Below are 11,605 nucleotides of genomic sequence, written 5' to 3'. Positions count from 1 at the left end.
GGCATTAGAATCGGTGGCTCTTGCAAGTATTCCTTGATTTTATCAAAGGTTATCTGACAGTACTCATTCCACTCCACGCCTTGATTCTTCCTCAGAAGCTTGAATATTAGTTTGCATATTGCAGTAAGGTGAGAGATAAACCTGGCAATGTAATTTAGTCTCCCCAAGAAACCGCGAACCTCTTTCTCAGTCTTTGGTGCAGGCATGTTCTGAATGGCTCGAACCTTGTCGGGATCTACTTCAATTCCTTTTTGGCTTACAATAAAGCCTAACAGCTTCCCAGATCGAACCCCAAATGTGCATTTATTAGGATTAAGTCTCAACCTAAACTTCCTCAAACGAGTGAATAGTTTCTCCAGGTTGATGATATGCTCTTCTTCTGTCTGGGATTTGGCAATCATGTCATCGACATACACCTCGATCTCTTCATGAATCATGTCGTGAAAGAGAGTCACCATGGCACGTTGATATGTTGCCCCAACGTTTTTTAAACCAAACGGCATTACTTTGTAACAAAAGGTGCCCCAAGGAGTAATAAACGTGGTCTTCTCCATGTCTTCGGGATCCATTTTAATTTGATTGTATCCTGAGAAACCGTCCATGAAGGAAAACACGGAGAATTGAGTTGTGTTATCCACCAGTATATCAATGTGAGGTAATGGGAAATCGTCTTTGGGACTAGCTCTGTTTAAGTCTCGGTAATCTACGCACATGCGAACTTTTCCATCTTTCTTCGGCACTGGTACAATGTTAGCAACCCATTGTGGGTATTTAGCGACTTCCAGGAAACCAGCGTCAAACTGTTTTCTCACCTCTTCTCTGATCTTGAGAGCCATATATGGTCGAGTTCTTCTTAGCTTTTGCTTGACGGCAGGGCATTCTTCTTTAAGGGGAAGCTTGTGAGTCACAATATCAGTGTCTAATCCAGGCATGTCTTGGTATGACCAAGCAAACACGTCATCATATTCGTGGAAGTGCTCTATCAGTCTTGTCTTCACTGTATCTTGAAGCGCGACGCCTACCCTTACTTCTCTCTTATCTTCTTCTGTTCCCAGATTGATAACTTCAACGTCTTCCTGGTATGGTTGAATAACCTTTTCTTCTTGTCTGAGTAATCTGGAAAACTCTTCAGGGAGTTCGCAATCTTCCCCCACTTCGTCTTCAGCTTGGTAGATTGGACAATCAAAGTCATATTAGACCATATCAGTGTCGTTATTAATAGTCTTAGTGGTGTTTCTGCATGTTATGATTTATGCAGTTTATTTAGAAAGTGCGTGCATAAAAAATTGATTGCCATTTTCGTAAATAGATCAAAACGAAAGAAAAGGAACAAAAATTTGAATGCAAAACGTCATTTATTAATGATAAAAACTCTTGAAAAAGATAAAGGAGACCCTACAACATGCCACTGTGCCTTGGGCAGAGCACAAGGTTTTGTCTAAAAATGATAAAATTACTTTTGAAATATTTGGGGAACTTCCACAGCCTTCCAGTTTGTTAGTTCTTCATTAGGTGCGGCTTGACGCATCCAGCTGGACACCCCCTCCTTGCGGTCTTCTTCACTGATCATTGCCACCTGCTTGCCAAAGATGTGGCCAGCGCTGGTGAACATTTTCTCCACAGAAGGAATCTTCTCTTTGTCAGATTGGCTACCAACTTTGTTTTATGATGGGTCATACCCCAGGCCAAACTTGTCTCGTTTCTCTTTCACTTCCACCACTTTGCCCCAGTCTTGTGCATCTTCACTTTCCATAACAACTTTTGCTCCCTGCCATGAGGCCATGGATGGTCCTGATTTCGGGACCTCCAAGGTCTGTTGAATGGCCATCATGTTCACTACTTCCAAGGATTGGAAGGGTGTCTCAGTGATTTCGCCATCCACCTCGATATATCGAAAAGATGTTAAGTGACTGACCAAGATATCTTCTTCTCCTCCAACCATAATCATTTTATCATTTGTGATGAATTTTAGTTTTTGATGCAGAGTGGAGGTGATAGCACCTTTGGAGTGAATCCAGGGTCTCCCGAGTAAGCAACTGTAACCAGGATGTATATCTATGACCTGGAATGTAATATTAAAAATTGTTGGACCTATCTTGGTTGGTAAGTCAACCTCTCCTATCACTGCTCGCCTTGAGCCATCAAATGCTTTTACGATTAGGGTGTTAGGCATCATACTTATCCCTTCCACTGGCAGTTTTATCAAGGTCGTCTTTGGCATGACGTTCAAAGAGGAACCTGTGTCTACCAACACCCTTGACAGTATAGTATCCATGCACTTCAAGGAGATGTGGAAAGCCTTGTTATGGTTCTTTCCTTCAATTGGTAGTTCATTATCATTAAAACCCAAGAAATTTCCAGTAGTCACACAAGCTATCACGTCATCAAACTGTTCTATTGTTATGTCCTTGGTGATATGAGCGGCACTCAATACCTTCAACAGCGAATTCCTGTGTGCTTCGGAGTTAAGTAGGAGAGATAACATGGAAATTTTGGAAGGTGTTTGGTTTAGCTGGTCCACCACCTTGTAATCGCTTTTCTTGATTATTTTCAAAAACTCCTCAGCCTCCTCACGAGTGACACCAGCTTTAGGAGACAGGTGCATGTCTTGCATCCCCTGATTAGGAATGGGGATCTGGACATCAGCCTCCTTCCCTTTAGCTCTCTCAGAAGTATCAGCAGTTCTTGGTGCGAACACTTGACCACTGCGCGTCATTCCTATTGGCCCCACAATTGAAGTGACATTTGGTTCGTTAATCATTAAAGGTTTATCTTCCTGCCCATGCTTAAAAGCTCTGGGCTGGTATATCCATGGGACTGCCTTCTTATCTTTATATTCGAATGGTGTTGGGAACTCTATCACCAACGGGCTTATAGGTATTTCTACTTTGACCTCATCATAGGGGATATCTACCACGACTATCTCTTCCTGACGCTTGCTCTTGACACGGTAAGTTATCTGTAACTCCCCTCGATCCAATATTTGTTGTATAAAACTCCTCAACTCTTCATTATTCTCTTCCTTAACCAGCTCTTCCAGGATCAGACCACTCTTCAGCAATTGTGCTCCTATCATGGTGATAGGGGTTTGAATCTCTTCAACCTTACGGATCAGTGTGCCTTCATCACTCTCCTCAATGGCACTGACGAAAGCATCCTTATGCGTCAGCATAGGGTTGGTATTCACGTTTGGGCGTCTTGGAGTGAAAGAAACGGCCTTGGCTTCGATCAAGTCTTGTACTCGATTCTGAAATGCGAAACAGTTTTCCAAAGTATGACCAGGTGCTCCATGTGAAATTCACAATGGGCATTAGCGTCGTATCCAGGTGGATACGGAAAAATAGTTGGTTTTAATTCCCTCAATGTTAGAAGGCCCTCCTTCTGCAGATACGGGAATATCTGACTATAAGGTACTGGTAGAGGGTCAAGTTGTCTTCTTGGAGGTCTTGGCTTACACTGTCTTGATGGTGCGGTATTTTGCTGATGATGATGTTGTTGATGTTGTGGTTGATACATTTGTTGTTGCTGCATCGACTGTTGATAGGGTATAGGTACCACGGCGGCGACTTGACCATATGAAGCTTGTTGCTTCCCTTTGTAGTTCCTGGATATGGCATTTGTTTCACCTTCTCTTTTCTTTGGGAAGCCTCCAGAATATTTATTTGGCGCGCTAGATGTTGTCACTGCTCCAGGAATTTTTCCATCCCTTAACCCCTTCTCTATGCGGTCTCCAATCGTGACGAGATGTGCGAAGTCAGATGCGGCACTGCTCACTAATCGATCAAAGAATGGGTCCTTCAAGGTGTCCACAAATATACCGGTCATTTCCTTCTCAGACAATGGTGGCTCTACCTTAGCAGCCAACTCTCTCCATCGCTGGGCGTATTCTTTGAATGACTCACTCTCCTTCATAGCCATCCCTTGCAACTGTATTCAGTCGGGTGCCATATCTAAGTTGTATTTGTACTGACGGAGAAATGCGTCAGCCAAATCCTCCCAACTTTGAATCCGGCCCTGTTCTAAACTCATATACCATCTCAGAGATGCTCCACTCAAACTGTCTTGGAAACAATGTACAAGTAGTTTGTCATTTTCGGTATGAGCAACCATTTTCCTGAAGTACATCACCAAGTGACTTCTTGGACAAGTTTGTCCTTTGTATTTCTCGAAATCAGGGGTTTTAAATTTAGTCGGGATGACTAAATTCGATACCAAACGCATGTTCATGGCAGAAGCACCGAAGATGTTGTTTCCTTCTATGGCTTTGATTTTCTTTTCCAGGGCACAGAGCCTATCTGCAGCGGGATCTGAAAGTATCTTAGGCTTTGGTTGATCAGGCATATAGAATGCATCATACTGGTCATCTCCAATTTCGGATCCATGATGAGTAGATGTATCAGAAGGTTCTCCACGGTCTCCATCTCCTTTGCCTCCTACTGGTATCTGAACCAATCTCTTCTTGGTGGGGACTTAACTTTCGTCTTGGGGATTCAGACCTGGCGTGCCATCATTCCTTTTTGCCCTAGCTTCTTCCTCCTCGCTCCTCTCTCTCTGAGCAATTGCAAGCATTGTCTCCAACAGTTGATCCATCTTCTCCTGGATCGTATTGATGTATGTCCTCATGGTAACCTGGTTGGCCTCAACTTGTTCTAATGTCATCTTGTATTTGCTTCGCGTCTCGTACCGGTGTCGATTAGTCAGTGTGGCTGGATAAAGGGTAAAGGTTGGGTAAGTTTTTTGATTTTCATGAAGTGTGATGCATAATGAAGATGCGAATGTTATGCATATTTTATTTCCATGGAGTCATTCGAGTTTCATTAGTTGTTAGTAATTCGAAGAAACAAAAAATACTTAGAATAACAATAATGGAGTAATTTTTAAACGTCATTCATTCCAATACATAACATAGAGGTCCAAAAAGGTCATAGTTCAAAAGTACATTCGTTAAAGAAACAAAATACAAGACATAAGCAAATTAAACAACTGGCTTTCTGGCCTAAAGCTCTTCTAACTCCTCATTGAATCTCTTCAACAACCCTTTGGAGAGCAGAACGAAATTGATTATGGATGGAGGAGCGCTATCTTCTTTCAACTCTTCGACTGCGTCTCTCAACCTCTATGGCAATTCTTTAGCTGCCCAATTACAGAATCCTACTAGCCCATCGAGTTTCGCACGAAACTTATCCCTATCTCCTTGTAAGAAGCTTATGGTCTTCTTAAAGGATTCATAATATTTAATCACATAGTCTCGTTCCTTCAACCATATGGAGCTGTCTTGGCGTAATGACTCTAGCTGGTTCTTCCAATAGCTTACAGACTCCCTGACATCTCTTACTTCTCGACACTTCTCCTCCCATACCATGGGTGACACCCTAGAAGCTTCAGTGGCTATTTTCTTGAGTCGGCGCTCCTGATCTACTTCAGCTTTTACATGACGAACAGAATTGGTGAGCTCCTTTATCTGAGCCCCAAGTGTATCCCTTATTGTCTTGTTCTCCTTTGTGGCTAGATGCCACCAACGCTCATTGTCTTGACATTCTTTCTGAGCTTGTCATAGTTGACCCTTAAGAGTATCCAAACAATGATCAGCCTGTTCTAATCCCACTTTGATCTTATTTCTCTTATGCTCCTCCTTGTTGAACTTTTCCACGTGGGCTTGAAGTTGTGCCTCTTTTCTCTCAAGATCCCACTTCATATTGTTTTTCTCATTGATGGTTTGCTGGAGTTTTATCTGCAGCTCTTCATTCTCTTTTTCTAGCTTTGCCATGGCGGTCTTGAGTTCCTCCATTTCTTCAATAGGGACATGGGTGAGCTTAGGTTCGGGAAGAGGTATAGGTGTCCGAATGACAAATGGCATTTTAATTATTTGTACCCTTTCCTTTACCCACTGAAAATATGGTTCTTTTGTAATCCCATTTGCTTTCCCTAACTCAGCTTTCCCTTTTCGATTGATATTCTTCCAAGCTTCTTTGATTCACTGGAATAAGCTAGGATTCTCAACCCCAAAGTCAAGTAACAAGAAAGCTTCCAAAGAATTTGCCTCTGGAGGGCCTTCCATTGGGTAACCGAGTTGTCTGAGAGATAGAACTGGATTAGCATTTATACATCCTTGAGTTCCAATGAGCGGTAGATTTGGGAAATCTCCACAACTGAATATGATGTCTGCATTGATATATTCTTTGGAGTACCAAGAGAGATCTTCAGATCGGAGTGATCCCAATCTCTGAGGCCAACTAATATCTGTCTGTTCAACCCAAGCACCTGTCTTCGGAAGATGTTCTAGAAACCACTGATACAATAAAGGAGCACAACAAGCAATCAACCCCTTCTTCTTAGTATACCTATGACTTATGTGATAATAGACATCGACTAACAAAGTGGGTACTGGGTTCCCAGTAAGGAAGACACAAATGGCAATCATGTCTATGAAACCATCCATATTAGGGAACAGGACGATGCCATAGATAGCTAATGCAATAGCAGAGTAACAAGCATCCCAACTTTCTGCCTTTAATAGGGTATGAGCTCTTTCCAAAAGAAAACTTAGTGAAAACCCTTTGGTATTTCCTTTAGTCTCTAAATTGTCTTTTGCTACCTTTTCATCCACGTGAAGCGCACTGGCAATGACCTCGAGGGGCAAAGATTCATTTGTCCCTACAAATAGTGGCTTGTCCTTCATAGGAATCCTAACAAGACGCTCGAATTCTTCCAACGTTGGTGCTAGCTTGAAGTCTTGGAATGTGAAACGTCTTAAAGGTAAGTCATAAAATTGGGCTAAAGTGATCAAGGTTGTATGGTCCACTTGTTGATTGAGGATGCTGAGCAAATTGCCATAATTCTTTCCAAAGTTGATTCTGTATACAGGGTGCATATGAGAGACCAGGTTACGTAAGCTCCTTAGATCGGGATCTTTGAACTTGAATGAGTAAATGTTCCTTTTGCATGCTTCCATGTTTCTTGAATTCCTGCAACTCATGATTCTCAGATTCCTTGGAAATAAAATAATATGAATGCTATGATATGAATGATATTATGCGTGTCACAAGTAGGTTAATACAGGTCGTGAGAGCGGGTATTCTTGGTTACTAAACAAAACCCTTTTGGTAGAATGCTAAAGGTAAGAAGTTCCCAAAGTCATCAATCAATATCTAGGAAAGTTATTATCATGATGAAAACTCATCTGCAAATAACATCCCTAAACAAGGTTTCGTCTGGGTGAGGCCTTCGTATGGTCCCAAAGAGGAAAACTCCTAGTGGGCCCATACTACACAACTCTCGAGTCCAAGGTTCTAATAAGGTTCTCAGAGTCATAGATCGAGGTTGGGAATACCACTGTTAGGTAGTAATACGCCCAAGGGATCTCATCTGATTGGGGCTTTCGTATTAACCTAATAAGTCTGAGACTTTTCAGGTAAATACTACATAACCACCAGATATAATGGGTTAAAAGGTCCCCAGAGCCATTGATCCAACTTGAGAATACTATCGTCGTGACGAAAACTCGTCGGGCAATAATATTTCAAGAGAATCTCCTCTAGGCGGGGTCTTCGTTTCTTCCCAACAAGGAAGACTCCTTGTGGGCGCCCACTATGCAACCACCAACTTAATCTTATGGTTTTTCTCAAACTCGGGTGGAGAGCCTATCTCACAAAGTATCACCAACCATAGAACCCCAAATAAGAGATAGTCAATAAATCACAATAATTATGACAACATAATAATAACAGAATAAATAATAAACAGATAAACAAAATTAACACACAATATATCAATTAAACTAAATTAGGCTTCACTCTCTCTTGCTTGGAGCTAGTCCCCAGCAGAGTCCCCATCTGTCACATCTAGAAAAATACGACTCCTCGCGATGGTCGCGGAAAAAAATTAATGTTCGAACAGAGTCGCCACCGAATTTTATTTATCCCAACAAAGGGATAGGAAAATATCGATAAAACCTTTAGGAAATGGAATAATGGTCATCGCAACCATATTCGGGTTCGGGAGTGGATTACGCGAGAGGAAGGTATTAACACCCCTTACGTCCTGTCATACGGTGAACTGACTTTATGTGTTTTTAATCGCAATGTCGCGGTTAGCAAGAGTCGCCACCGACTTTTCTTTTATCCCATAAGGAAAGGTGGAAAAGAACAGGAAAGACCTTAATTTAGATTTTGGATTCGGGAGGTACATTATACAAAGGGAAGGTGTTAGCACCCTTTGTATCCATGGTTATCCATGGGCTCTTAATTGCTTAATCATTTATGTTTTTCTAGTTTGAAAAAGTGTTTGAGAAATGTGTAGGAAATGTTTTGAAAAGGAAAATTTAACTTTGTAATGATTCTTGAATGAATGTATACAAAGTGGTTATCTCGTTTAGTTTTGAAAGTCGTTTAGAAAATATAACTCGGCAATGATCCTAGTACGAATGTATGCCAAGTGGTGATTTTCTAAAAGATGTTTTGAAAGGTGTGAGGTGTGAAAAGTACTTTAGGTTATGAATAAGCAATTAAGAGGTATACCTACCCAAGGTCTTTACGGGCATTTCCTATCCTTATGAGGGTAAAACTGTCCTTACTATTGAGAAGTAAGTAGTTTTATCCTTTGGATGTAAAAGGGACATCGTAGGGTCATCGATTGGTCATTGAAGGCAACAGTTGTGAGGATACCTTAGCATTCGAAGGGACTATCATCATTTAACCGTAGGCTACACCGAAGGGTCATCGAGGGACAAAGGCAACATTCGAGGGACTATGATGATTTAACCGAAGGGTCTTTGCTAAGTGCATCTCCACATTCGCGGGACATGACCATAATACCGTAATCATAGGGTAACAAAGAGAGGTCCAAGATCGCATGTTTAACGGCAAAGTTTTACAATTAATTAGATAGTCGTAACCGATTAAGTAATTAGGTCCATATTAAAATCGATGAAATCAATACATTAAAATCGGCTAGATAATTCAGGATGAATCTCCATATAAAAATTAAGTAATTCAGAATCCATCTCCATAAGGGTATCCCACACATAAAGCGGAATACCTAGCCGGCCGTTTCCTCGGGAATATGTAAGCCTTTACACAATTCAACACACGGGTTAGAACATCGAGATAAAGTACAATTGAAAATCGCACCACAACACAACGGTCATAAATTCAGGCCAAATAATGCAGAATTATAATAAATCTTGGTTAGATAGACATAAGGCAGAATAGAAAAGAAACAAAACAGCCATTGTCTCGTTCGCTCCTGCTTCGCCTAGCGAAGGCTTAGCGAGTGCTCGCTACAGGCTCGCTTAGCGATGTGCTAGCGAAGGCTTAGCGAGTGCTCGCTACAGGCTCGCTTAGCGATGTGCTAGCGAGCGGCTACGGGTTTTGAGTTTGACAGCAGCATGATCTCCGGAACCCTGAACTTCATGACATTTAATTACAGGAATAGCATGGACAAGCATTCAGGATATTCAGGCGTACTTAAATTCACATGTGAAATCAAATTACATATCCGAAAAGTTGATCATGATGTCTTATGTATGTAGAGATTACCGATTAAAAGCATAAAACAGTAGTGATGCGCAAACCTGTTTGCAACTGAGCTGCGATGTTGAAAGGACCTGACCGCTTTTGGTATCGGATGGAGTTGGGCGGCGGTAGCTTCGGAGTGGATGAGCGGCCTTCAGGGTTTCTTTACTCGGAATCCTTCAAGTTGATCTCCAGGGTTTCTATGCCAGGGTTTCCGTCCGTCTTTGTCTGTCTATTTTCGTGACTGAAGCTTGGCTATTTATAATGCTCTTGTTGTGACCTAATGGGCTCAGAATGAAGCCCGAAAATTCTGATATTCGCAAGCTTCGCTAGGCGAGCGTGTAGCGAAGGTTCGCTAGGCGAAGGAGTTGCTCGCCTAGCGAGCAGGCCAGTTTGGGCCATTTTCTGGATTGGGTCTGTAGTGAGCTAGGCTTTTGTTCCTTTAAGGTCAGTGCCTTGCAGAATAAGTTGGAGTGCTTCGAGAAATGTTTTGCAAGATTAATGGGCAAATTTTGGGGTATGACATCTGTAACACCCCGATAAAATATGATAATTATTTAATTTAAGTTTAATAGTATATTATGATGATAATATGAATGAGAGGGTATTATTTAGATAAACCATTCATATATATTATTATTAGTATATTTATTAATTTAATTAAATAATTGGAATATTATTGGATTATTATTATTGGAATTATAAGTTGGAATCAGTAAAGAGTCCCAATTAGAAAAGGGTTTTTCACGTGAAAACAAAGAAGCGACTGGAAAGTGGAGAAAGGGAGAAGAAGAGGCTAGGGCTCAGGAGGAGAATTCTCGATTGTTGAAGGTCAAAGAATCAATTGCCGGATTAACTCAGGTAAGGGGGGTTTATCGTCGTTTAATGGGTATTATGGGTTAACATGTAATGGGTAGTAATAAGCCATTGAATTGACCCTAATCAGGATGATGAATGCTGAAAATGGTGATGAATAAATTACGTTAAAACCGTTAATGAATCTATATTTGGATGAGTCGTAATTTTCTGGACGTGTAGCTTTTTACGGAATCGAAATCGGAGGTCCGGAAGTCCTCCAACGGCGAAAAATGCGGGCAATTCTGCATTCTGTTCGTTGTTAGCGCAGGGACAGCTTTCTGTCTTGCGTTAACCAGTTAACCCAGGGCGTTAACCGGTTAACACTGTTATGATAATTAAAAAAATAAATTTTCTGTCTTGCGTTAACAGGTTAACCCAGGGCGTTAACAGGTTAACACTGTTATAATTTGCCAAAAACGTATTCTGTCTTGCGTTAACGGGTTAACCAAATGCGTTAACAGGTTAACGCTGTTGAAATCCTGTTAGAATTGCATTCTGTCTTGCGTTAACAGGTTAACCCAGGGCGTTAACCGGTTAACACTGTTAAAACCCTGTTAGAATTGCATTCTGTCTTGCGTTAACAGGTTAACCCAGGGCGTTAACCGGTTAACACTGTTGAAAAACTATTAAATTTGTATTCTGTCTTGCGTTAACGGGTTAACCCAGGGCGTTAACCGGTTAACACTGTTATGATAATTAAAAAAAAAAAATTCTGCTTTGCGTTAACGGGTTAACCCAGGGCGTTAACGGGTTAACGCTGTTGGAAAAGTGAAAAATTGATATTTGAATATTGTGTACGTTTTGGAATGGAATTATGTGTACATATTTGATGATTGGCCTATATTGGTGAATGATATATTGCATGTATGATATAGTAGGGATCATTTCCCGTGGTTTTGAGCAGTATAGGTATTAGTAGAGTGTGCTAATACTGTGATTTATTATTTGGCATGACATGATATGATTCTGTGACAAATATGCTGATGATGTATGATGGTATGCATAATGCTGTGAATATATCTATTATGTATGCAATTGTGGATGGACTGTTTATGGCTTAGAGTGTGAGCATATGTCCATTGTGGATTGTTGTTGATGTTTGCATGCTAGGTGATTTAGCGTGCATAGCATAGCCTTTATGGTGGTAGCTAATTCCCATGGTGAGGAATTAGTGAGTGAGTCACTAGGTCTCAAATGAGTGGGACTAGTGAGCTTGGTAGCCGTATCTGGGTTTG

The 11,605-nt window shown here is 41.2% G+C and overlaps 1 protein-coding gene across 1 annotated transcript; it reads right to left on the bottom strand.

The window, feature by feature from the left end:
• Window positions 1-5,974: 5,974 nt before the first annotated feature.
• LOC127130103 (uncharacterized) lies at window positions 5,975-6,952 on the bottom strand. The gene has a single exon (XM_051059172.1). The coding sequence runs from the start codon at window positions 6,950-6,952 to the stop codon at window positions 5,975-5,977; it is 978 nt and encodes a 325-aa protein (XP_050915129.1).
• Window positions 6,953-11,605: the final 4,653 nt, after the last annotated feature.

This window comes from Lathyrus oleraceus, chromosome 3 (genome assembly GCF_024323335.1).
Source record: "Lathyrus oleraceus cultivar Zhongwan6 chromosome 3, CAAS_Psat_ZW6_1.0, whole genome shotgun sequence".
NCBI classification, from domain to species: Eukaryota; Viridiplantae; Streptophyta; class Magnoliopsida; order Fabales; family Fabaceae; genus Lathyrus; species Lathyrus oleraceus.
Note: the sequence above shows the minus strand (reverse complement) of the source record. Positions and strands in the feature narration are given on the sequence as shown.